Source organism: Lemur catta, chromosome 22 (assembly GCF_020740605.2).
Source record: "Lemur catta isolate mLemCat1 chromosome 22, mLemCat1.pri, whole genome shotgun sequence".
Taxonomy (NCBI): domain Eukaryota; kingdom Metazoa; phylum Chordata; class Mammalia; order Primates; family Lemuridae; genus Lemur; species Lemur catta.
Window position 1 is genome coordinate 20,738,431 of NC_059149.1, and position 27,806 is coordinate 20,766,236.

General features: G+C 38.9%; 1 protein-coding gene across 5 annotated transcripts; it reads left to right on the forward strand.

Moving 5' to 3' along the window:
- On the forward strand, window positions 1–27,806 carry INTS10 (integrator complex subunit 10). Of its 5 annotated transcripts, none has more exons than XM_045535523.1 (18): window positions 68–281; window positions 883–950; window positions 2,137–2,240; window positions 2,961–3,100; window positions 5,159–5,240; window positions 5,735–5,875; window positions 6,323–6,494; window positions 6,979–7,148; window positions 7,951–8,084; window positions 12,229–12,385; window positions 13,552–13,634; window positions 14,304–14,456; window positions 15,144–15,252; window positions 19,641–19,720; window positions 20,870–21,032; window positions 22,210–22,303; window positions 25,205–25,282; window positions 27,401–27,806. In XM_045535523.1, exons 1-18 carry the CDS (start codon window positions 153–155, stop codon window positions 27,555–27,557), a joined length of 2,214 nt encoding a protein of 737 aa, XP_045391479.1. In that variant the 5' UTR covers window positions 68–152; the 3' UTR covers window positions 27,558–27,806. The 5 variants fall into 5 exon arrangements, with proteins under 5 accessions (XP_045391475.1, XP_045391476.1, XP_045391479.1 ...); XM_045535524.1 differs by having other exon boundaries at window positions 12,232–12,385; XM_045535522.1 differs by lacking the exon at window positions 25,205–25,282 and adding an exon at window positions 24,229–24,325 and having other exon boundaries at window positions 27,401–27,487.

Consider the following 27,806-nt stretch of genomic DNA (forward strand, 5'->3'; position numbering starts at 1 on the left):
AAAACCCGGAAACGCTTCCCGATCCAGTCCGCGGGCGGCCGTGCGCCTCCGCACATGCGCAGTAGCCTCCCGCGGCGGCGGCGGCGGCTGAGTCCCCGGAGCCGGAAGGTCCGGCGGCGGCGGTGGGTTGGTGGCTCAGTGTCTCCCGGGTCATGTCGGCCCAGGGGGACTGCGAGTTCCTGGTGCAGCGAGCCCGGGAGTTGGTGCCCCAGGACCTGTGGGCAGCCAAGGCTTGGCTGATCACGGCCCGCAGCCTCTACCCGGCTGACTTTAACATCCAGGTGAGGTCAGGGCCGTGCACGCGGCCGCCCTGCAAGGAGGTGCGCGCACCGCCCAGCGCCCGGCCGCCCTGGTCGCCCTGGTCCGGGCCGAGCCAGCCTGGGGCCGGCCACCTGCTGCGGGCCCGCCCGCCCCTCTCTTCCCATTTCTCCCGTCCCTTGCCCGCCCCCGTGCTCGCACCTTTCACAAGCCGCCTCCCCCCGCACCTTGAGAGATAGCGGACCCACTTGAGGTCGGATCTGCTCGGATCCGTGGGGCTGTGATGTGCGCTCTGGCCTAGGCGGCACATATCGCCCCTAGGAAGAGGCCATTCGCTTCTTCATTCATAATGGCAGCCATTTGTCCAGCGCCTGCTACTTTTGAGACATCATCTCACATCATCCTGGGCGTCCAGCGGTTGCAAGTGAGCGCGAGCGGCACACCCCTAATCCCTGTGGCAAGGCGACCACGTAGGTGGCGCTGTCCCACCGTTGATGCTTTGCTCTCAGGCTCTCCATTCCCGCGGGGCGGGTTCTCATTGAAAGCCCAGCAGCGATGCTGGAGATGAGGTAGGACCAGCCCCAGGCGGAGGTTAGTGACCAGCGGGCCCGATCTGTGTTGCAGTACGAGATGTACACCATCGAGCGCAACGCAGAGCGGACTGCCACCGCCGGGAGGCTGCTGTACGACATGTGAGTGAAGATGTTTGCAGAACTTTCACTGCACTGGATCTCTCAGCGAGGTTTTGTTTCTGTCTGTAGAAGTGGGAGTTGAGATGGGGGAAGATCTTCAAGTTCATCCACGTCTCTGGTACCCAAAGCTTACTTACTAATGAGTCTAGGCCCTCCGTTAATTGCCGACACGCCTTCTTCAGAGAAGGCTTTCTATTCTTATGTGTTATTCTGGTTAAAAAGTCTTTCCCGTAATTGTTTATTTTAGAAATAATACATGCTCATTGCAAAAGTTCAAACAATACTTAAACTGTAGAGAATAAAAAGTGAAAGTGCTTCTAAACTTGACCAGAATTAAGTTTTGTGTGCAGTATATCTGTACAAATATATGTAATACACATAAATACATTTTTGGGGGGAGAGGGGTTACCAAAGTGAGATCACACTATTCTGCATCTTCCCTTCTTCACCTACTGTGCTGGACCTCCTCCTATGTCAGTATGTAGAGTTCTACTTCATTCTTTTTCATGCCTATATAGTATTTCATGGCCACTCTTTTCTTGGTGGACATTTAGAGAGATAGTTTTAAATTATTTGGAACTATGTTCAGAGTGTCAGTAAGCAATTTTGTACCCATATTTTGGTGTTTTTCTGTGGAATAGATTCCAACACAAATATTTTCATAGTCAAAGGGTCTGCACATTTTAAATGTTGATACACTATGACATTACTCTCCAAAAAGTACTATCCCAGTTTACATTTGCACTTATGGTGTATAAGAGTGCCAGTTTTCCTGCACTCTTGCCAACACTGGATATTATCTGTCTCTTTTTAATTTGTGCTACATGTATTACTAAGCTTGAGTGTTGTTTCAGCTCTTCTCTTTGGCTGTTTGTACTCTATGATTTGCCTTTGCTCGTTTTTCTTTTGGATAGTTTGTTTTATTCTTGTTGATTTTTAGGAGTTCTTTGTATATTATGGTTGCTTGTCTTTTCACTTATAATAATCTCTAAAGACTTTTGTAAGTATTCTCATTTTTCTAAACAAATTAGTTTTTAGTTTTTATATCTTTATTTTGGTTGTTTTGGCACATCTAAGCATTCCCTTGGAATACAGAAAAATATTTTTTGCCAAATTCTAATGGTCTTTTTTTTTGGGCACTGTATAGAATCTGACATTTTAATTTAATGCATTCATTTTAAAATAGGTTTGTGAATTTCCCAGACCAGCCGGTGGTGTGGAGAGAGATCAGCATTATTACATCAGCATTAAGGAACGATTCACAGGATAAACAAACCCAATTTTTAAGAAGTAAGAGTGGAGTAAGAACTTAATGGTATACACATGACCATTTCTGGAATACCAAGTCATATATAGTAATTTTACAAAAAAAGTTACACCTGTGGTATTGGTGCCTGTATGTATGTTTTATTCTTGGCAACCTAAGTCTGTAATAATGTCACTCAGTACCCTTGAGTATTTGCTTGGAACCCTTTAAGCTTCTTTAAAGGATATGGATTTATGAGAAACCAGGGAACTGAATATATTTTTAACAGGTTTTACAGTAACCAGAAAACATCTATAGATTAACCAGATAGCCACAAGACAGGAAAGAAACTTTTTGTAATTTATGAACTTTCTCTTTAGACTTCTGTGTTTGTTGCTGTAGCCAATCAAAGATTTCAAAGTCTGGATAAAAAAGAAAGTAGATAGTTTAGGTCATTTCAACTTAAACAAGCTTGTGTTCTTTATCTCAACCTGCAACAAGCACTCTTATGACGGTTTACATACATCACTCATGTATTCTGTATCCAATAAGGCCTCCAAATACTTTATGATTATTCAGCAAACATCTTGTGCTAAATACCATCAGACCCAAAAGCCTGCCAGGTTGTAGGTGACACCTGATCACAGTGATCGTTTATGTAGTGTTCACTGTTCCGTACATGAAAATGCGTTTTCACTTAACACTTTTGCTTCAGTATTTTCTTTCTGAAAGAAACTTTTAAAAGTGAAATGTGTTGTATACAGGTTTATTTGAAACTCTTCCTGGTCGGGTCCAGTGTGAAATGTTACTGAAGGTCACGGAACAATGCTTCAACACATTGGAACGATCAGAAATGCTGCTTCTACTTTTGCGGCGCTTCCCTGAAACAGTGGTACAGCATGGGGTAAGATTTCATTCTTTTCTTCTTTTTAAGAGAAAATAAAATGGATCATTGATACATTGATTAGTACAGTTAGGATCTATAGTGTGTGTTATATTAAAGTGGAGATTATGAGGAGCCCTGGATAAGATTGAACTTAAATCAAGGATTCTATGTCAGTAAAGCTGAAAGGACATCATTGTTACCAAACTTTATAAATTTCCAGAAGTTTCTCATCAGTGTAAGGAAACAATCACCAAACTCTTGACTGTATTATTTTTTGCAACCTGTACAGAAAAAATAATCTTTTTCCATTGTATTCAACAATGTGTTTTTTAATTTTTTATTTATTTTTATTTATTTTTTCTTGGAAACAGGCTGGAGTACAGTGGCCTGATCATAGCTCACTGCAACTTCAAAATCCTGGGCTCAAGCGATCCACCTGCTTCAGCCTCCTGAGTAGCTAGGACTCTACAGGCATGTGCCAACACACCTGGCTAATTTTTAAAGTTTTTGTAGAGACGAGGTCTCACTATGTTGCCAAGGCTGGTCTTGAACTCCTGGCCTCAAGAGATCCTCCCATGTCAGCCTCCCAAAATGCTGGGATACAGGTTGAGCCACCACACCCAGCCCAACAATATGTTTTTGAATTTAAATCAGAGCTATAATTGGTTTTACTAGATATGTTTTTCATGTGCTTCTTTCCTCTATTCCTGCCACTTCCCTACATCTGTAATAATTATTGAGTGCTACTGGCAGGCATTGGTGAGTGTTAAGTATCTGCTTCTCTGTGTTCCTGAATCCCCTGAAGTAAACAGTATCTCTCCTTACAGATAAGGAAACTGAGTCTTAAATGTTTTAGTAACTTCCATAGCCAGTGAGTAGTCAAGATTCAAACCATTCATCTCCATTCATTTAAACTCTGTGGCTTATTCTTTCCCATGCCATTTTTCGGCCTTCTGACCCTGGTTCACCTTTTCCATACCTCCTTGTGTTAGTTTCCTAGGCCTGCTGTAACTAAGTCCTAGAAACCGGTGGCTTAAAACAACAGAAACACTCTCACAATTCTGGAAGCTAGAAGTCCAAAAGCAAGGTGTTGGCAGGGCCATATTCCTCCTAAAGGCTCTAGGGGAGAATCCTCGCTTATCTCTGCCTAGCTTCTGGGATTGTCAGCAGTCTTCATCACTCCTCGGCCAGCAGCTGCATCTCTCCAATTTCTGCCTTCATCGTCACATGATCCCCTTCCCTTTGTGTCCATGTCTTTACATGGCTTCTCCTAAGGACACCCGTTATTGGATTTAGGGCCCACCCTAATCCAGTATGACCTCATCTTAACTAATTACATCTATAAAGCCACTGTTTGTTTTTAAAGGTAAAATGTATTTGAGATCATATGCTGAGGTTCTGGGTGGATGTGAATTTGCGGTGACACTGTTCCACCCAGTACAGTCCCCAGTTGTTACTCTGACTTTTAACCTTCTGTGTTACGTAGTCTTTCATACTGTTCCACCCTGCCACAGAGCATCCTTGTGGCTGCAAAAGAAGATAATACAAACATCTTAGCAGATCTTGATAAGGGACTTTCTACTAAGCTAGGGCACATCAGAAGTGGAAAGGTGGCCTTAAAACTCAGACAGTTCTGTCTGGTCCAGCTCAGACTGCATGACGGGCTCTTCCTAAGAACTTACCTTAAAAATGATAAGTTTTATCTGTACAATACATCTTCATGTAGAGAATGTTAAAGTTAGTTTCTGCATTTCTTAGAAAATCTCTGCATCTCTATCACCGTTCTCACTCTAGTTCTAGTGCTGCCCTTAAGTTTCTGTAGATATTTTGTTAGCATTTTAATTTTACTAATTCTGGGGAGACTAACCAAGACAGTGGTCAGATCAGTTTGGCCTTCTTTGCTGTGTTGCTGATGCATTTTTTTGTTTTCTAGTCTTTAAAATGTGAAAAATTTTTTCTCAGGGAAGTTTGAATATACAAACTGTGATAAGTAAAAATAAATAAATAAATAAATAAATACCCTGATTCTTCATGTAATTCTGACTTCTTTAAATGATTGATTTCATTTTGAAACAGGTTGGCCTTGGGGAGGCATTGTTAGAGGCTGAAACCATCGAAGAACAAGAGTCTCCTGTTAACTGCTTTAGAAAATTATTTGGTAAGAAAAATTGTATTCTGTATTACTTCCTTATGGTAAATAGGATATGCTGGGGTAAATATATTTTAGGGGTAAGTTTATCTGTGGAAAGCAGAGGAGCTCTTCATATTATGGAATTTAAATTCTTGTTTTTTCGACCTAGAAAGCATTTTAAACAACTTCTAAACTTTTATCATGTAGCATTTGATATCTCTGAAAGAATATATATAACCATTTAAGTATGAAGCATAAAAATAAACAAACACCTGAACCCCCACCAAGGTAAGAACTAGACCTCCACCCACAATGCAGAATCTGCTCGTGGGTTTCCTTGCGGACTCTGTGTGCCAATGCCTTTCTGTGTGGCAATTTTAAAATAAATGTGCCATGAGCAATTCCTCCGCCTTGTGTATTTTAGATACCACAGTAAGTGAACTGTAAAACAAGTTTTGTTTTTGCCAGAACCCTAGGGTAGACAACCTCATCAGTTTTCCCTTCTTTTTCCCCTTCAACAGTTTGTGATGTCCTCCCTCTAATAATTAACAACCATGATGTTCGATTGCCTGCCAATTTATTGTATAAATATTTGAACAAAGCAGCTGAATTTTATATCAACTATGTCACTAGGTCTACTCAGATAGAAAATCAGCACCAAGGTAAGTGGGAATACCCTGCACCTTTATTTAGACAGGCTTTAGTAAAATTGCAAATTCAGAAGTCCCTCAGCATTCTGATCATTCTCCTTGGGATGCATTCCAGTTTGATAGTGTTTCTAAAAGACCGTGTCTAGGAAACGATACTCGAGTTAAGAGATGAGACTTCTCTGGCACCATTGCCACCCCTTGATCAAAACAGTCTTCTTGCTGAACTGAAGCTTCAGGGCCCTGAACTTCACACATGCACCACATTTGCAAAGTAGGGAAAGTCACTTCCTGCTTATACCAGTGGTCAGTTGTGGGTCCTTGAGCAAAACATATAATATGTTGAGATTCTTTACTCCTTTCTTTTGAATGGAGAATCAGACTTTTTCTTTCTTTATCAAGTACCATATAAATACTAAGTAGTAATGTTAATTGTAGGCTACTTTTTTCCTCACATCACAGGTGCCCAAGATACATCTGATTTAATGTCTCCTAGCAAACGTAGCTCTCAGAAGTACATAATAGAAGGGCTGACCGAAAAATCATCCCAGATTGTGGACCCTTGGGAGAGGTTGTTCAAGATTTTGAATGTTGTTGGAATGAGATGTGAATGGCAGATGGATAAAGGAAGACGGTAATAGTTTATTTCTAAGATTGCCTATCAAATCTTTTGATTGCATAATTCAATCCAATTTTTGATTATTGTATAAAAGTGTAATAAGACACTTTTAAAAACCATGCAGTGCACAGGTACACTCCTCTTTGGGCAAATTTTGTGACATTTAATATTTATGCAAAAAAGGGTAGTTTTCCACTTTATCAGAGGATTCTTAACTGAAGTATGAACTCTTAAGATGATGTTGAGTTTGAAACTCTTCTTGGTAGTTCAGAGAAAAGAGAAGCTGCTTGGCATGTTTGTGTCATGACATCTTGGTCTGATCACTGCTCTAATTCAGAAGGAAAAATGTGCCATTCATATGCAGACAGTAAAGAATAATTTTACATGCCTAGAGCTACAATTGGTAAATGTAATGGTTCTACCAGAGCTTTTTTTTTTAGACCTTTTGCTGACAAGCCCAGAGTAAATGACTAAGTTTTATCATCTTTTTATTTTTCAGAAGTTATGGTGATATTTTGCATAGAATGAAGGATCTCTGCAGATACATGAATAACTTTGATAATGAAGCACATGCAAAATATAAAAACCAAGTGGTTTATTCCACTATGTTGGTCTTCTTTAAGAATGCATTCCAGTATGTCAACAGCATACAGCCATCTCTTTTCCAAGGTTGGTTTACAAATTTTAGAGTGTCCCAAAATACTGGTAAGAACGACGAAAATGTTTACTTTAATCGCTATCGTTGGATCCAAATAGCTATGGGGTGGTACCAATGCTTTTTGTAGTTGGTGATTTAGTTACGGTTAGTTTGGCTTATTAGTTGGTAGCTTTTGTATATTTTCATTAAAAATTTCTATTATCAAAGGATGTGGTGGTAATGTGAAACTAAATACAGATATTAAATGCCTTTATTTTGTAAAAAGAGCAGATTATTGAAGTATATCACAATAGGCAAAGATTCTTAAGTAAAATACATGTTTTATACATAATATATGCATATATATATAGGCTAAGAAGTTTGAAAAATAGAAATGAGGGTGAAATCTCCCATAATCCTTCCAGTATAATACAGCTCTCATTTTTATGTATTGCCTTATATATAGTCATACATGTACTTAGACTTTGTGTGGAATTTGTAACATAATGTATGTATAATTTTATAGTCTTTATGGTAATTTTATGATTCATGGTCATTGTAAAAAATTTGCATGTACATAAGAACAAACACAAAGAAGGAACTGTCACTCATATTCTGCTACTGAGAGAGAACCTTTATTATCAATTTGGTGTATAGCTATACAGTCTTTTTTTTCTATATGCACATACTTGTTTGTTTACCTAATTGGGATTACACTGAACATATTTTTAATGACCTTTATTTTCTCATCACAGTTGAGTAACTTCCCCCTCATATTAAATATTCTTCTCCTTGCTGCATTTTTAAGTGTTAGTGTTTTCTCTCCATCCCTAGGTCCTAATGCCCCAAGCCAGGTTCCGCTGGTGCTTCTTGAAGATGTATCCAATGTGTATGGTGATGTAGAAATTGATCGTAATAAGCACATACATAAAAAGAGGAAACTAGCTGAGGGAAGAGAGAAAACCATGGTAATACTTTCAGATATAATTATTAACAGATTATATTTTTATGGTTTGCTAGAGATGAATCTATAATATGGCTTTGGAGATAAATTATACAATATAATTACTATGTAAGTCAGTGGTTCTCAACTGGAGGTCATTTTGCCCCCCAGGGACATTTGGCAGTATCTGGAGATGTTTTTGATTTTCATGGCTTGGTGGGGAGGAGTTGCTGTTAGCATCTAGTGGGTAAAGGACAGGAATGCTGCCAAACATCCTACAGTGCACAGGACGGGCATTAGGTCAATAGTGACGAGGTTGAGAAACCCTGGTATAAGTTACTTTATACATGTTTTGACTGAATGCCATTGATTAAATTTAAAAAACAAAGCCCAAACTGCACTGGACATCTAGAGCAGGAAGCTGTGCTGGGTTCTGGCCTTGGGATGGAAAGTGCTGGGCACTCAGGGTAGCCTGAACAAGCCATAAGGAGATGCTGGAGAGGTTTCATGAAGGTGTCCCGCATTTGAAATCAGCCTTGAAGGATACATAGAGTTTTATCAGTTGGAACTGGGAGGCAGACTTTGTTGAGTGGAGATAGTTTATGCAAAGATGCAAGAGCCAGAGAATGTGAAGATCCATTGGTCTTCTAACTTGGCCAGGTAATAAGCTATGCATGACAGTGATTTGCAAACTTTTACTTAAGCAGAGGAACCCTTTTTTTCAATAAAATCTTTAGCAGAGGCCCAGTATGTAACAGGAAAGTTGAGCTGCTGCAGTTCAGGAGACAGCAAACTTTTTCTGTAAATGGCCAAGTAATAAATACTTTTGGCTTTGCAGGCCATCTGGTCTCTATTGCAGCTACTCAGCTTTGCTATAATAGTGCACAAAAATCCATAGACAATATGAAAAACAAATGAAGGAGCCATGTTTGAATAAAACTTTATTTGCAAAAACAGAGTTTGGCCTGCCAGACATAGTTTATTAATCCCTATTATAGTTGAAATGTCCAAAGACAGCCAAGAGCCTCACCCACTTTTTGTCCTGCTTCTTGGCACGATGAGAGATATGTCTTAAGATCACATTCATTAATTTGATGTCTCTGTAGACTCTCTAGAGGATGGTTTGGAGATGGAAAGACATAAAGCTGTTCTGGATGCTTATAAAGTTATTAACCCTTTTGATTAACTTATTTAAGTTCTTTCCGCCCACAGAAAAATGCACACATGCGCAATCTGCAAATTATTTTAGGGGTCAACAGATGCTTTGAAGCCCAACCATAAACCCCAGGTTGAGAACTTTGTTTCCCAGGTGCTCCCATAAGCCTGTCTTTGCTTTCCTGCTTGCCTCACATTCCCAGGTGGAGTAAGTCTTGTTAGCTCTTCCTTCTGGTGTCTGAGAGTGCTAGTTTATCCAGGACTGCACATGAAGACCACAGACACCTCTTTCTTCGATGCAGATAACAGGTTGTATGTTACTAGTTTTAAATAAAAGTAATGCTGTGCCCCCATAAAATTCAGCATATATAGCATAGCCCCAGTCCCTCAGTTTCTCTCCGTCCGTACGCTGCCTCCCTGCTCAAGCCATCGTAGTCTCTTTCCTAGGCAGTCAGAGTAGTTATGTTGTCTTCCTGCTTTCAGCCTTGCGCCTTGCAACCTCTTCTTGCCCAGCAGCCAGAATGATCTTTTTAAAATATGAATCAGACGTGGCTCTCCTGCTTTTCAACCTCCCAGGGCTTCCCATCACGCTTAGACTAAAGTCCGGACTCTTCCCTTTGCCTTACAAAGTACCTCCTGAGCAGGACCTTCCATGCTGCAGACACACTGGCCTCCCTGAGCAAGTCTCATGCTCTGAGCCCGTCCCTGCTTCCTGGCCCTCTGCCCCTGTTGAGGCTGTGCTCTGTAAGTGGGGTGCTTTTCCCTCAGTTCTCAAGCTAGGTCCTTGTCATTTGGTCCCAGCCCAAGCATTTCTCCTTCTTGAGGCCTCCCCTGAGCATGGATCTTTAGTAGCTGTCCAGTTTCTCTTGTTCTTACTCTGCTTTAATTCCCTGCATAACTCGTTTTGCTTGTTGGTTGGTTTACTGTGTGTCCCTTCACTAGAGTACAAGCTCCGTGGGCCTAGGACTTTGTCCAGCTTATCCACAACTGCGCCCTGAGCATATGAACAGTGCCTGAGCCAAAGCAGGTGTTCAGCGAACATCTGGTAAAGGAGAGAATTCCCACTGACCCCTCCCAGGTTTGGCATCCAGGCTGTAGAGTAACTTTAAATCTTCTGAGCCCACCTATCCTGTTTTTTCACCTGTCACATGCTCATTTAGCAGGCCCTGTTCTCACTCTCTGGCCTTCCAACTGATCTGGGATTTCCATCCACTTCTGTTTTCACTGCCTTAGCTGATTTTCTGCTGGTTTTCATCCCATTCCACAGTCTGTGTGTCCTGTCACAGCAGAGGACACACCTGATGGCCCATGAGTTCAGCTCACAGATGCATCTTGCTTTGCTCATAGTATTGATGTTGTGGTTGTTTAATAATCTATCATTTAAAAATGAGAAACCTAGCATTTCTCATAACTCAGCCTTCCGACTTCCATTTTATAATTGGAATATCTGGCAACAGCGGCCCCTGTGGCTGCCCACAGTAGACAGGAGTACTTTCTCCACCCAGCCTGATTCACTGGCTCATGTGACTCGCCAGATGGCTGGGGCTGGGGGGGCGGTCCTCTCCTGTGGGCAGTCTGTCCCCCCACCCAGCACGCTGTTGTATGTGTTCCCTGCAGTGAGGGCCCTTGTTTCAGAGCATGCCCTCGGAGCTTCAAACCGTACTTGCATATTTCAAAATCGATTGCTCTAAATTTTACAAACATTTGGAACGCCACACTACTTCCCACCACACCTGGGGGCCTTTACTAAATTCCTGCTCTCATTTTGAAGCAAGAATGTTTTCCATAAGTTGCAACGCTAATGAACACACCATTCATGCTGGTGTACGGTATTAGATTGCCACGACTTGGCAAGAAATGGCCCCTGATGAAATAATACCTGACAGGTAGGTTTTGATTGTGAAAGCATGTGTGTCATTACTGAGGGAGGATAAGAGCATGGGCGCTGGGCAGTGAGATGGGGTAGAGTCCCCAGGCAGGTAATGGCAGGAGGATACCAAGCTCGGGAGGCAGGGAGAAGAGTGTGCAGTGGGAGGGAGGTGTGGACGGCTTCCTGTCTTAGCTGAGATGAGTCTGGGGAACGGAACTTTTAGCAAAAACATTTGTACATATTTTTAAATGATCTTAGCAGAGTATAAAGATCTGCAGGAAGAATTTAATTTGGGTCATTGAATTAGTAAAATGACCTAGGTGGAATTAAAGAGCCAAGAAATTCTTAGCAAAATAAAATTCTGTAGAGCTCTTTTACCTTTCCTGGTTTTTTGGCAAAATGTCTGACTCTATCCAGTGGCATTTCCCGTAGTTGCTTTTTTCCATAGCCCTCTCCTTTATTTGGCTTTATATTACTTGAGATGAAGAGCAAGAAAAGTAGAAATCTTTTCTAACGCATTACTAAATACGTGTGGACAAATGTAATTCCTGACTGGACACCTTGCACTGGGGGAGCAGAGCTGGAGATGGGGGTGGCCAGCAGAGAGGAGTAGTGAACAAAAGATAAATAACAGTCATTCTCTGGCATTATTTCTTAGGGGACTCAGGCTTTAATTTTATTTCAGTATATGGCAAACTATTATTTGGAAGCAAATTAAGTAATGTCACATATTGGGGAAAACAAAATAACCTCTAAAACGGCACCTAAACTATATCTCTCAATGTAAAAATCTAATTTTTGGCTTTTATAAAATGGGTATATTTTTAAATTATTAGAAAATTTAATTCTGTAACTTTGGTCCAAAGCCAACATAAACAAACATTATGAACTTATATCAGAAAAAAATAAACTCAATTTTAAAAGGAAAAATTGAATGTGTGAGACTGACTATAAAGATGAAAAATTTATACTAATTTTCAGAGCTAACTTGTTAAATTCAAAAATTTATTTGTTAGACGTATGTGGTATCCTTTGATATAAGATCCATATAATAGGCAGAAATGGCAGCAATAAACATAATAGTGTTTTGATAAATGACCATATTTGTAACTTCGAATTAATCCTGTTCTTCACATTCTTTAAGCAGAGTTCAGATGACGAAGACTGTTCGGCAAAAGGAAGAAATCGTCACATTGTAGTCAATAAAGCAGAACTTACTAACTCCATCGAAGTGTTAGAAAGCTTTAAATTGGCCAGGGAGAGCTGGGAGTTACTCTATTCCCTGGAATTCCTTGACAAAGGTAAGAATGTGTTTGTCATATTGGTGCTGTTTAATGTTTTATATAAAATCATTATGCTGCCCAAAATGTCACTTGTGACGAATTAAATTGATTATAGTAGTTCACACATTCTATAGGATTCTTTTAGATCATGATACCTAATCAGTTATTAATATCTGAATCACGAGTCATCTCTTAGCTACTACTCTGATGGTGTATTATAATCAGGGTTGGCGTGGAGTTTGAGGGAGAAGATTTGGTCTTTCTTTTAGATATTTGCACTGCTGGCCTTTTGTTTCTTGCTGGGTTTGTTTTGTGCTTTTAGCTCTTTTCCTACTGCTTTGTATCTTCCTCAAGCTGCATGTGACTAAGAATACAAAAGGTATTGCTGTTTTTAATCCTCATTAACCCCACTGCCTGAAAAACTCAAAATCCAAAAACTACAGAAAGCCTATTTCTTTTGAATACAGACATAAAACTAGAAGGGGTTTGCTGCATAATAGTTAAACTATTAAGTATTTCAGCATTACTTAGAAATCACTAGCTCTTTGCTAATCAAGGTATTTTTACTATACTTTGGAATCAAGGCCCATTATTTTCCTTTTAGTCAGTGGACATTCATCCCCTGGGCTCCTGTCACATGCCAATACAGGGCCATTGGTCAGATGTGTCATGACATGTTTTCTAGGTAAATGTAGGATTATTCAGTTTCTCTTTGTCTCATCCAGAATTGCGGTCATGTACGTGACAATTTTGGAGGAGGTTTTTCCTTTAGTTATAAATTGATTTTTTAAAAAAAAGAATAAAAACTTTTACTGTTATATGTTTATTATTTTAATTGGGTGTAAATATAACAAAATGAGAGCTTTTTCTGGGGAAAGCAAAGTAGTTTAAAAGATAAATGAGGTAATACATGAAAAGCACTTTAAATAGTTCTTGGCACGTGGTATGTGGTTAGCAAGTGTTGGTGTCTAAAAAAATTTTGCTTTCGTATTACTGACAAGTGTTATGCTCTAATTTTACTATCTAATTGAAATTCTAAAGCGGGATTTTACAAATCAAAGTCTAAAGTTACTGTACATCTTTTTGTAATTTGTCTTTTGTTCTTTCTTGCTGGGTTTATTAGTTTTGTTTTCTGCTTCTATGTTATATATTTTTGATAAATTTGCTTTTGAACTCTCACTCAGAATTTACAAGAATTTGTTTGGCATGGAAGACAGATACTTGGCTTTGGTTAAGAATCTTCCTCACTGATATGATCATCTATCAGGTAGAGTATTACATCTATTTCGAGTACCTGTGTGTGTACAGGATGAGTACTCTTGCACTGGGCCATTGCTGTTTACAAACGTTCTGTCTTCAGTGGCTGACGGAGTGTGGTCCACTTTCATCTCAGAATAACTCCAAAACGACAGGGCCATATTTTCTGTTACTTTTGGTATGGGCAGTCACACTCCTCTATGAAAGTAAGATTTTTCCTTTTCAATATAAGATGAGTACTTCTCAGCCCTCCTCTCTCCTGTCTTGCTGTGCTGTTCTCCAGCTACTTAGGCCTAGAATGGAGAGAGTAGATAATCCACTAATAGATGTTGTTGAAACAGACAGGTTGCTGCTTCCATCCTTCATAAAGAAGTGATGTTAGTAGTGAAATATGTCTTAAAAAATGGTATATCCAAAATGTACTTTGCCAAAGGGCTTTTGTTATTTTATTTAGTCTTAAGACCAGAAAGAAAAACTTTGTACTTTTAGAGTACCTCCATAAGGAACTTCCATCTACTATAAGTTGATATGATTCTGTTGCCAAGTTTTCTTTTTCCTCCTCAGATGATCATGCAAAGGCACCTTATTTGTAGTTACTTTCTAGTTGCTTAATTAACTCTGGAGGGTTTTTGTTTTAATGGCAATGTTTTGTCCCTCCTTGCTATTATGTCTTTCTAAGGGTCAGTACAAAAAGGCGATAGCCAGCCTGCATCATTTAGCAGCTCTTCAGGGATCCCTTTCTCAGCCACAGATCTCAGGACAGGGGACCTTGGAGCATCAGAGGGCACTCATCCAGCTGGCGACGTGCCACTTCGCCCTGGGGGAGTACAGAGTGAGTACTGTGCACCTGCATGGGCCAAAGGTGCACAAGGCCATCTGGGCTTTCTCTTTTTCCTACGGTGGCTTTTTAATTCAGTGCATGTTTGCTTGAATTTGATCTTTTTGCTTAGATTTATTAATCTGAGGGTAAAAATCACAGAGATTTTAATTTTCTCTTTATCTATTCTGAAATTAGGCTTCTGTACTTTTCAAAATGCATGTTTATTTCTCCATTTAGCTGGAGGGTTTTGTTTTTATTTTTGTTTTTAGTGTTCTAAATCAGTTCTGTTGTGCTTGGAAAGACAAGGCCATTACTAAATGGGAAATGGAGGATTTACATTTAGTTTACCTGAACCTCAGATTCTCCATTTCAATGATGACGACACCTGAGAGGGTGCTGCAGGAGCAGATTTAGAAATGGGTCTGTTTCCCCCAGGAGATTTTGAGCCCCTCCTACTATATAGGGTGGGGACCGTGTTTTTTTTTTTAACTTTGAATCTCTCATGGCACCTACCACAGTGGTTTGCACGGCACAATAAATGTTTGAATTAAGTTAAAATTATAAGCATATTTTTATATATATAGGTACTGTATAAATTCAGTGCCATAATTTAACACAAACTCAGATTTCTTCTCATCTCTCTATGCATTTCAGTTCAAAAAGCTTCAAGCTAGTTCCTTTTGGTCTTTTCTTCTTTAGATGACATGTGAAAAAGTCCTTGATTTGATGTGCTACATGGTGCTCCCCATTCAAGATGGAGGCAAAGCACAGGAGGAACCCTCAAAAGTAAAGCCCAAATTTAGAAAAGGTACACTGATAGGTTTTATTATTATTTTGTAACAATAGCTTTAGGACTCAAGGCTGAAAAATGTTTTCCAGTTCCTAATGAGATAATACTGTTGTGATCTGTAGGAATTGATAAATTGTATAAAAAAGTTAACGCCTTTCCAAGTTTTTCCTTGGCTCCGATTTTATAAGTGGCTGTAAATGTCTTTCTTCCACAGCTGTCTTCTCTTCCTGAGTTTGTTCTCTTTGAAGAATATCATTGAACTCTTTTTCACATCTTTACCAATTCTAGGAAAACCTGTATTTGATTAATTAGGAAGCATCTCTTAGCATATCTCTGTTGGACTATTTTGAGCTCACCTCAAGTTTCACATTGCTTGAAAAACTAAATTTATAACTTATCTAAGTTTCCACCTTAATAGTTACAAAAAGATAAGTAAATTAAATGTGAAGAAAGTAGAAGATAGGAAATAATAATGCTAAGAGCAGAAATCAATGAAATAGAAAATAAGATAGAGAATATTAATAAAGCCAGAAGTGTTTTGAAAAAAAATCTATAAAATTGACAAACTCCCTAACAAGACTGATCAAGAGGTGAACACAAATTACCAGTATCAGGAATGAAAAAGGGAATGTCACTGTAGCTCCTACTGAAATCAAAAGAACAATAAGAGAATAACTTATGAATAACTTTATGCCAATAAATTTAATATTTTAGATAAAAAGGAAAAGTTCTCTGAAAAACACAACTTACCAAAAATTGACACAAAAATGAAATAGAAAATCTGAATGTTCCTTTAGCTATCAAATTAAATTTGTTATCAAAAACCTTCCCACAGACTAAACTCCAGGTCCAAATGACTTCACTGGTGAATTCTACCAAGAATTTAGGAGGAGATAGCACCAAAACCCTTATAGCAAAACTAAATAAGCATTACAAGGGAAGAACTTTAAAGGCCAGTATCTATCATGAACATAGATGTCAACTCCTTAACAAAATATTAGCAAATTGAATACAGCAATATAGGAGACCAAACATATCAGGAACACAAAGGTGTTTGAATATACGAAAATCAGTAGAATTCACATTAGCAGATTAAAGGAGAAAAATCATGATTGTCTTAACAGATGCAGACAGAATTCAATACCTATTTATGATTTTAAAAAAGTCTTAGCAAACTAGAAATAGAAGGAAACTTCAACATCATAACTAACTATGAAATATTGAATGCTTTCTCCTACTAAGATCAGGAACAACTCAAGGATGTGTGCTCTCGCAATTTCTGTTCCAATATACTGGAGATTCTAGCCAATACAGTAGGCAAGAAAAGTGAATAAGACATAAAGATTTAAAAGACCATTGACAGAGACCTTTTTTCATAGTCACATATAGAAAAGTCTACATAGAAAAGTCTAGGGAGGCCGGGCGCGGTGGCTCACGCCTGTAATCCTAGCTCTGGGAGGCCGAGGCGGGTGGATCGCTCGAGGTCAGGAGTTCGAGACCAGCCTGAGCAAGAGTGAGACCCCGTCTCTACTAAAAATAGAAAGAAATTATCTGGCCAACTAAAAATATATATACAAAAAAATTAGCCGGGCATGGTGGCTCATGCCTGTAGTCCCAGCTACTCGGGAGGCTGAGGCAGTAGGATTGCTTAAGCCCAGGAGTTTGAGGTTGCTGTGAGCTAGGCTGATGCCACGGCACTCACTCTAGCCCGGGCAACAAAGTGAGACTCTGTCTCAAAAAAAAAAAAAAAAAGAAAAGTCTAGGGAATCTCCAGAAAGCTACTAAAACTAATAAAATTTTCTAAGACATTTTAGTGTACAAAAAATCAATTCAATTTGTATATGCTAGCAATAAGCAATTGGAAAATACAAATTTTCAGATACCGTTTATAACATCAAGAAAACATAAAATACTTGGGTAAATTTAACGAAAGATGTGCAAAACCTCCACATTGAATATTGCAAAACATTTCTTAGAGAAATTAAAGAATATTTTTGAAAATGGATAGATCATGTTCATAGATCAGAAGATTCAATATTTACTAAGGTGCCAATTTTCCCCAAATGTATCTATAGATTCAGTGCAATTCCAACAAAAATCACAGCAGACATTTTTTGGTAGAAATTGATAACATGATTCTAAAATTTATATGGAAATATAATCTAGAGTAGTCAAAACAGTTTTGAAAAACGCAAACAAAATTAGGTGACTTATACAACCCGACAGCAAGACTTAATATAAAAGTACAGTTATCAAGACAGTATTGGCAAAATATTGGCATAAGAATGGAGAATCCAGAAGTAGACCAGCATAGATACAGTCAAATGATTTTCAGTGAAAGCCCCAAAGTAATTCAATGGAGAAAGGAAAGCCTTTTCAACAAATGGTGCTGGAGCAAATTACTTTGTATATGTTTGAAGTTTTTCATAACAAAAGGTTAAAAAAAAATAGATCTAGCCCAAACCCCTTCAAAAATTAAGTATCTCTCTGGTACAGAAACAGATTAGGTAGGTAAGACGAGACATAGCTGACGTCAAGGCGTATTTTAAAGCTTTAATAACTAAGGTAGTGTAGTGTTGACAGAGGGTTTGACCAACAGAACAGAATAGAAAACTGAAAGACAGGTGACATTACAATTCAGCAGGGAAGAGTGAATTTATCCAGTAAGTGGTACTGGGACAACTGATTATCCAAATGTAAAACATGACAACAAAAAAATGAGATCCCTCCTTCATACTACACAGAAATCTTTAAATTTTAAGATTTAAATGTGAAAGCTAAAACTGTTAAACTTTTAGAAGAAAATATAGAAGAAAACCTTTGTGCCTTCTAGATAGAGAAGGACTTAGGCTACAACAGCACACAGCATAATGGGAAGATTAGCAAATTCGATCCCATTAAAACTAAAAAACCAACAAAAGATACTATGATGAAATTAGAAAACTGTCTAGCACATAAAATCAACAAGAACTTAGTATCCAGAATTTTGAAAGAGCTCCTTCAGATCAGTAAGAAACAACCAGCCACCTCCCTGTACAAAAACAGGCAAAAGATAAGAACAGCAGATTCACAGAAGCAGAAATCCAAGTGGCCAAAACTATTTGAAAAGATTTCCAACCTATTAGCAATATGGGAAATTCAGATTAAAACAGTAAGTGATCATTTCACACACATCACAATGCAAAAATGAACGAGTGGCAACAGTATCAGGATGTGAATGAACACATTGCCCATAGGCTTCTGGAAGGTGTATAAATTCGTACAACCATGTTGGAAACGAAGTTAGCATTACCAAGTTGAACATATCATTACCTAATTATATACCTCATCTCTTAGTTGTATACCTTAGATTGGTGTTTTTCAAAATGTGTCTTCATCCTCTGGGTCATGAGTTTCAACTAGAAATTTTATTTTTTGATGAGATAGAATATAATATTTTTAAAATGATAGCATCTCAGGTAGAAAGGGTAAATATTATTTTATGAACCTTTTGTTTTAGATATATAAACACATATAAGTATGTGTATACAGGATCCTCATGTAACAAACATATTTATTTCTTACTACTTCGTGCCTCCGGGTAGAGAAGGATTTAGGATATAAGGAGCACAGACTATAAAGGAAAAGATTGGAATCTTGCTGTGAATGCCATTGCTTAGTTTTTTCCACAAGTGTATAAGAATATATATATATGAGAATGTTTATTTCAGTATTGTTTGTAACAATGAAAAATTGGAAATGTCACTATTCATCATAAAGAGAATTGATAAATCACTCATAGTATATGTAAAGGACAGAATACTACATTAGTATCAATAAATCTGAAACACATGAAGTTGAATAATAAAAAGCAATTTGCAGAAGGATACGTACAATATGACATCATTTATTAATATATAGTAGACTGAAATATGCAAAATATTCCTGTGTTTATAAATACAAACTTACGTGGTAAAAATATATAATACACAAAGGAATTACAACTACCTCATTCAGAATTATGGCTACCTCTGAGTGGGGAGGAAGAGAATGGGATCAGAGAAGGATACATAGGAACTTCAACTGATTTTGTGATAATTTATATTAAAATTAAAAAAATTAAAGCAAAATGTCAATATTTTATGAAGCAGAGTGAACACACCAGTGTTTTTAATATTTTTCTATATAATTTTCTATATATTTGAAATGTTTTATAGTAACAAATATTTAAGCAAATTTAGGAAAGAAGGTTGATAAATGAAATCTAGAGGCCATCATAAACCAATTTCACCATCAGGCTTGACTATAATTGAAATCATGTGGCTGTTACTTTTTTTTTTAATGAAAGCATCTTAAACATTTGCTTTTCAAAGGTGTTTTCTTTGATAACAACATACATTAACAATAACATAACATTGTGGACTTAGGTTCGGATCTGAAGCTCCTGCCTTGTACCAGCAAGGCTATCATGCCATACTGCCTGCATTTAATGTTAGCCTGTTTTAAGGTAAGCTTAAAGTTCATTTAGCCTGAAAAGAATTTAATTTGAAGTATGATTCTGATGACCTGAAATGACTTGATCCTTGTTAAGGACTGATAGTTTAGTACTTCTTAAGGGCTGGTTGGCCTAGTGGGAAAAGCACATGGGGTAGGAATTAACAAATGTTTATTAGATAATAACTTCACTAGGCCAAGAAGAGAAGGAAATTCTCCCAGTCCTTGAGAAGTTTACATATAATAGTGGGACAAATATGTAAAAGGTAATCTTGCCTGTTGAAGTGTTGGGTAAATATTTTATGAATTAATATGCAAGCCAGACTATATTAGCTACAGAAGAAGTTGGTTTCATAGAGCCATGGTGAGTTTGTTATAAAGCATTTTAGGCATTTGGGATCAAAACTAGTAAAGGCCCAACAGTTTGGGGAAAGTTGAAGGACTCTTGAAAGAACAGCAAGGCCCTTGGCTGCAGGTAGAACAGACCCTTAGAATAGAGAAACTTAATTGTTTCAAGAAGGTTTATGCACAAGAGAGTAACATTGGGTCTCCACTTTAGTGCAGTAATTTCCAAACTTAAGTCATCATCTGAATCCCTTGGGACAATAGAAACTACTTGAAGTGTGATTTTACCCATAGCTGCTCATTTAAAACAGAATGTCCTTTGGCCATTCTCTAATTCACACTCCAGCTTCTTTCCCTATGGCTCACTGCCTTCCTTTCTCCCCAATCCCATGTTTTCCTCAAACCCTTATTTCCTGGGTAGCTTTTTGCCCACCTTCCACCCCAAACAGTCCCCTTAAAAGAAATCTCTACCTTTTTTTCTCTGTTACACAGGACAACTCAATTTTCTCCAGCCCCGATTCCCAAATTCAGAAACTGCAGGCCCAGTCCTGCACATCCAACTCCCATCCAAACACACTGCCGGCATCCTGTTCACAGCACAGAGGGAGCCTGAGCCACCTTTGATTAGGATCCACTCTTCTTAGAAGGCAGTTGAGATGTTTTGCCAGCACTTTTCTGTTTTGTTCTCTTTCTCTAATGACCTTTATTACACATCTGTATGTATAGTGTTTTTTTTAGGTGGTGATATTTGGTGTTTTTTAGATTACCCAGTGACTTCGTTTTCCTTCTGTGTCTTGCATGAATTCTTGTCTTGCAGCTTAGAGCTTTCACCGACAACAGAGATGACATGGCACTGGGACACGTCATAGTATTGCTTCAGCAAGAGTGGCCACGGGGAGAGAATCTTTTCTTGAAAGCTGTCAATAAGATTTGCCAACAAGGAAATTTCCAATATGAGAATTTTTTTAATTATGTTACAAGTATCCTTTTTCTTGTTTAAGCATAACAAATTCTGGTTTTTTAGAATGAATGCATGATGCAAAAAGGAATGAACCATTCTGGGTAGAAATAATGGTTTTTACTATTTTGGGGAAAAAGAGAAGGAATGGGGATTAAAAATGGGGTGTGGCAGCTGGTCTTGTAAGAATCGTAAAAGGCTTCAAAGACGTAATTCAAGGAATCAGGAATCTCAACCCTGCTCCATTTTCTACTTCTAGTTGACTTCTAAGAAGGTACCCAAGATGCCTAATTATAGCCTACCCAGTCCTGATAGGTCTAGAGTGGCTAGTTTAGCCATGGAATATAAACAGTTCTTTAGCCTGTAGCTCTCCAAAGAGTGCCTCCTGTGGCCTCTTGGGACATCAGCTGTCTCCTGGGATTAGGTGGTAGGGCATCATGCCATAGCTGTCAGAGCTACCAATGAGTTCCCACCAAAGATGCTGCCCAACACAGTGGCTGCTTTCAAGGTTAGGCAATGCTTTATTTCACACTGTTTATTACGGAAAGACCCTCTGAATTGAAGGTTACATGTCAGTTTGGATGTTTTTACTTTCTTGCCTACCTTAATACATTATTTTTGAATTGCAGGGAATATGGTATCATTGTCCAAGTGCCCAGAGTGATAGTTGTCAGTCTTTTTTGGGACAGATAACTTTTGAGAATTTGATGGCAGTTATATAACTTTTCACCAGAAAAATGCATATATGAATGTCATCAACATTTTGCATAAAATTTGAGGGACTCAGAAGCTTCCTCCCCAGAAGTATATAAAAATCCTTGTACCCTAGGTATGAAGAAATAATCACTTTATCCTTATGAATTTCATACTCTATAACCCAAAATAATTCCCCCTACTCCCATTACTTCTTTCATTTCTTATTAAGAAAACAAAAAAAATTTCTGCTCCTGTGACTATGTGAAATCTGTTTATCATCTATATGAAAAACATGTTGTCCTCATATCCTTTAGCCTGGCAAATATTATTCCGAGAGTTATCTGTATGAAGCAGTTTGGGTGATATAAGTTTTGGAATCGGACAGACCTGGGTTCAAATACTGACTCTGCAGTTGTTAGTGGGATGGTGATGGGCAAGTTACTCAACTGCTGAGAGCCTGTTTCCCTTGTTTTACACGTGGTTAACCTGAATCTGGCCTGCAGACATTGATATGCTGGAGGAATTTGCCTACTTAAGAACTCAGGAAGGTGGGAAAATTCATCTGGAGTTACTGCCTAATCAAGGAATGCTGATCAAGTAAGCATACTATCCTTTGTTCCGCCATGCTGAGTGTTCTGTTTCATGTAAATTTCTATAAACCTTTCAAAAATTCAACAGGAATCCAAACTTGGTCTCTGTTTTTGAGAGTCAGTTTTTGATTCTGGGTACCTTTTGAAAGACTTGCATTTCCTTAACTACATTTCTAAAAAAAACATTGTTTAAGTTGGGGTATTTCTGTCACTTTTTCACTAGACAAAGTCTCAGTCGTATCTCTTCCTTTCCAAAATTTACAGATTGATTCTGATTAGACATAGAGTGCTTTTATTAAGAGCAGCCATGCTTAATGAAAGTTGTACTGGATTAGGAAAAACTACAGATTTACAAACTACATTTGAAGCTCTCCTATGCAATCCTCATTGCTTATATAGCATGAAGTAAAATAGCTGGGTCTACTGCCTCCAAGAACACACCTGCCCCAAGAAATGATGGTGGGAGTGCTTGTTCTCAGGCATGGCCCCCTGTACCCACAGGATGTTACTGAAATTCCAGGTTGGCCCAGATGAAAATGCCAAGTTAGTATGACCATTTATGATTTTTAAATAGCTCATAAATCTTGCTTCTATCCTTTAATCCTCATTGTAGTTTGGATAATATATCCTCTCTGCTGTAAATGCCACGTGTAGTTTTATTTTCATACTTCCTCCTCTGCTTCCTGCATATTCAGTGTGTCTGTAAGTCAGTGTTAGAGTTACTGCCAGAGACTGAACCCTGAATGAGAAGAAAGTACGGCTAAGGCTGAAAACATTCACATCTTGTTCTATCTTTGTAGAGTCTTAGAAATGTTGAGGGAGAGCAGTAAGAAATATTCTTTCTGGATTTCTATAACTTCAGTAATTTGGTACATAGCAAACATTTCTTTTTATGTCCTAGCAAGAGTAGTGTCTTGTGGAATCCATTCTCAAGAGTGGAAAGATTGGTTTTTTCCCCTTTATCTGGTAAATGTTACTAAATATTCTAAATATTTAAAATGAAAGAACAAATGCTCTGTTTTTAAATATGCAAGACCTTTATACATCAGGTTGCTTAGGCAAAATGGACTGGCATGCTCCATCTCCAACTTTCCTAAGATTGCAAATCAAAACTATGGGAAGGATAACTGCATGATTCAAAATATTCTTAACAGTGTTTGAGCATAACAGTTTTTCATATGGGAGCCCAGGTAACCCCTTTTGTGTTGTGATTTCTTTTCTAGGTTTTAAAACTGGATATACAAACATACCTTTAGTAAAACTTTTTAGTTAATTCCCGTCAGCAATCACCAGGCTAATTATCATAATACAGAGACAGCCTTAGTAGAACCAAAATCCGTGGACATAGGATTAAACCTATAGATGGTTACTGCTTTACTTAGATAATGCCTAACTGCTTGTGGAAGGGTGAGAGAATGGATTGTCAAAAAATCAACAGTTGAACCTCAGACTTCAAACCTTTCTTCTTTTACTAGTTTTTACTGAGCTGACAGTGACACGAGACAGGCAGATAATCCCTAGGATGAGGGATTAAAGCAAGGGTGCACTGGATAACCAGATAACATCACTGGAAGGGGTTGTTTTGGGTTATTTGTGTAAAGGATACCATCATGCATTTCTGGGCTTTTGAGGGATAATTCCAGGCTCTCCCACCTTGATGAATATAACCCTTAATTTCCTCTAACTTTCTATAGAAGACAAGCCTCTTAAGAAACCTGCAGTTTCATCAGTTTTGCAGCAGGAATAGGGATTGTTACCTAGTGGTCTGAACTTATAGCAATTTGCCCAGTCTTCACTGTGTGAGTCTCAAAGTTAATTACTTATGCCTAAAACTACAGCAGTAGAAGCAAACTGCGTAAGACAGAGAGCTCTTACTAATTGAGGTATGATTAGAATCTTGAATAAAACTATCTATATTCCTTTTCCCTTTGGGTTCCATACAAATTCTCTGAAGCCATTGCAGACCTTTTGGGTGGTTCCTCCAGATGAGTGGCAGAGATGTTGTGAGCAGTGTACACTCCTCCCCTAGGTAAGGTTGTGAGTCTGCCATAGTTGTGGCATCTCGGATACAAGCAGGTACAGTACAAACACTGAGGGCACCTGGTGCCTGACCCAAAGGAGGGATAAGCTCTTAATTTGTTGTATAGAACTTTTGCTCTTAAGTATTTTAAAATAGAGAAATATTTCTATGCTGATATTTGCAGTACTTTGGTTGCATTAGACTGGATTAAAATGGAAAACGATGTCCTATGTACGCTCTGAATAGGGTGGCTAATGATGTTCTATGAGGTGATCACCAGCTATACACTAAATCCTTGTTGTTACAGAATTCTGCAAAACCATGGGTTCCAGACTCTTTTTTTCCCGCATCAGTTCCTTTTCTCAATACTTTTTTGAAATTCAAACTCACCCTTTCTTTATCAAAAACACTGCCAGCCCTTCTAGTCCTCTTGGAAGGGGCCCTCCAGGTCAGGGCTTCAATCCTGTGAAAGATGGTTACCAAACATCACCAGGTTGACTGCTGGGATTGGTGTGGGCACAAGAAGAGTGGAAAGAGGCTGGCTTTGCAAATGTGTCTTCTCAAATGTTGACCCTGCTCCCCACTGCCATTCAACTGCATTCCATTGTCCTCTTCCTCACTGGTTGCTTTTTATACCAAATCTCAAGTGGGCTGAGCTCTGGGACCAGGAACCGAGACACCTCTGGACATGCACCGGCAGCGGGTGCAGCGGCTTGCTAGCTTCTCCCTAAGCGCCTAAAACACAGCTGCGGCCAGGGGCTTGTTGAGGTTACCGAGTTTCTGTATAGTCTGCTTCCAGTCTTGTGTATTTTCTCTGGAGTGTTGTTTTTGCAGTGCAGGGTGAGTCGGTGTGGGTGTTTGAATGCTGCTGTTTGCTGTTTTTTAAAGGCCTTCTAGCCCTCCCATGGGGTTGCTGCAGCAGGAATTCTTACCTGTGCTTCAGCCCAGCATACAGACTGCTGACAGGTACCAAGTGGAACAAACACCTGCTCATAGTGTGCTGTTTGTCAACATGTTTACTGCTCATGGTTTTCTGCTCTTTGTTCCTCAGTGCTCTTTTTCATGCTTTATTTATTTTTTTAATTTGTTCTGCATTCCTTGGCAAACCATCTGGTTGTAATATTGTAACATTTCTTATTTTTTTCCATAAGTTGCCAGTGTGTTTGTGTTCGATTTAAAAATCATTATGGATCTGGAAAAAAATTAAAAGTTATATAAAATTGTATTAGATTAAGTGCACATTCGATTAGGTGCTAAAGTATGATTCTCTTTTGATAAAACTTAAGGCTTTTGGTCATAAATATTTAAGGGTGCTGAAGTTTAAGTAGATTTCTGGATTTTCATACTAGTGACCAGTGCTATTTGGGGTCTAAACAGCATTAGCACGGCTTTTCTTGCCACTGATGCTGTTGTTTTCAGACCTTACCATTCTGAACTGAAAATATTTGATAGGCTAGAATGCCACATTTCTCAGCTGGTTTTCCTGTTCTTAAACCACAAAAGCTGACTAATTCTCTTCTTCATTTAAACTACCAGAGGGATAGAGGCTCTAATATCAATATAATTGAGTAGTGTTGCTCTTTATTTATGGAAACAATAGGATTGGACCATGATCAGCAAGATGTAACATTTACTTATATTTTTAGTAGTATTAAGCCCTTTAGCTGACTCTGCAAATGCCAGTAACTTCCACTTGGTCAGAGGGTCGACTCCAATTTGGGGTTGCAGCCTGGAACTTAGAAGAGCAGTGTCTCAGGGCAGCATAAAATTATCTACACCTGTTCCCAGTGGGACTCAGCCTTGACCTCACTGACACTGTATCCTGATCACTGAGCTACCTACCCAGACTTGACTAGAAATGTTCACAAAGAACTGCATTTTCTCTATGGCCCTGCTGTTTTCTGACATAGTTCTTTATGTTAGAAAACATCTATGGGCATTGTAGAGTGTTCTATAATAGCTTTACTTGTCTAACAAAACCTGATTTTTTTCTTCTATTGCACTGCAACATTATATAAATATATAAAATTGTTCTTATTATATGATCATGTAAGTTTTAAAAAATACATTTTAGAGTGCTTTCAACAGTTTTATTTTTCCCAATACTTAAAAATCAAGTTTAAGTCCTTGTTTCTTTGTCTGAGGGAAGTTAGGCAGTAAGGTGGGGAATGGAGGTTCTATTTGTCAAAATCTACCAAATTGCTGAACTAGTAGTTAAAACTCCTTTCCTCTTAGCTGAGTCGTTTTTTGATAGATTTTTCTTTCCTTTCTTTATTTTGTTGTCTTCAGTTTTCCGGGATTTCGTTTGTAATTTCCTTTTCCAAAGCACAACCTTTGGGGCATAGTTAGAGACATTTTGCTTGTGCCCAACTGACACTTCCACACACGTGCGGGTGTCCTCTGAGCATCTGGACAGATGTGGTCTCTGGGGATTCTGCCTCTCTCTCCTGACCTGGGGCAGATTCTTGTCTCAGGAACCCCCAAGCCTCCCCGTGTTCTCTCAAACAGATGAGAGTATGGATGGCACAGCACTTTAGAGGAGCTGCCCTGTTCTGGTGCCCTGGGAGACAGAGGAGCTCACAAGCCCCGCAGCTGTGTAGAATGCAAACCTTTCTGAGCCTGGCAGGGAACTCACTTGGGTGACTGGCTCTTTCTGGTTTCCCTCCTCCCTGCTGCTGCCTCCGGAGGGTCTGCTGCCCAGCTGGACACGAGTGCTTTGTGGCCAGTGTGGACTGGACCATTAGGCCCTAAGTAACTGAACTGTTCCCAGTCAGCAGTAGGGATGCATAACATCATAGAGCTTCAGGAATTCAAAAGCAAAGCAGGTGGCATTTTACCCAACACTTAAATGCTTGAAATAACCTTTTCTAGAGTGGGGAAAATGTCTCTCTAGTTTCAAGTCTCTCTAAGGAGGAATGGGCTGGAATGTTTATTTGGTTGCAGCTTTTCTTTTTTTCTTTTAAAAACGTGTTTTACTTATTTATATTTAGATAAGAGGCAGGCTTTATTCCTACCAAGTCGCAGTGATCAGTGATGCTGATGCTAACCCCTGGTCTTCATCTGTTTCCCTGTCGCTGACCTCAGGCACCACACGGTAACTCGAGGCATCACCAAAGGCGTGAAGGAGGACTTCCGCCTGGCCATGGAACGCCAGGTCTCCCGCTGTGGTGAGAATTTGATGGTGGTACTGCACAGGTTCTGCATTAATGAGAAGATCTTGCTCCTTCAGACTCTGACCTGACTGGAGACCTTGCCACCAGAGACAGTTCATAGCTGTAAAATTTTGGAGGAAGAGACATACAGCACTGATACATGTTGCTGTTACAACTCTTAAAAAGAAGACCATCTGAGTTCTAACTCCTTGGCTGCTTAAAAGTAGTTCCCAAGAGTCTGAGAAGCTATTCTATTTTTAAGAGTCATTTTTTTGTAATTTTTATAAAACAAAAAGAATCAACCTGTTTTGTAAATAAAAATCGTCCTAAAATTTGAA

Coding starts and splice junctions, on each gene's coding strand:
- INTS10 (XM_045535523.1), top strand. CDS start 153: ATGTCGGCCCAGGGGGACTGCGAGTTCCTGGTGCAGCGAGCCCGGGAG. Junction 5,241..5,734: donor CTGCTTTAGAAAATTATTTG/GTAAGAAAAATT, acceptor CCCCTTCAACAG/TTTGTGATGTCCTCCCTCTA. Junction 8,085..12,228: donor AGGGAAGAGAGAAAACCATG/GTAATACTTTCA, acceptor ACATTCTTTAAG/CAGAGTTCAGATGACGAAGA.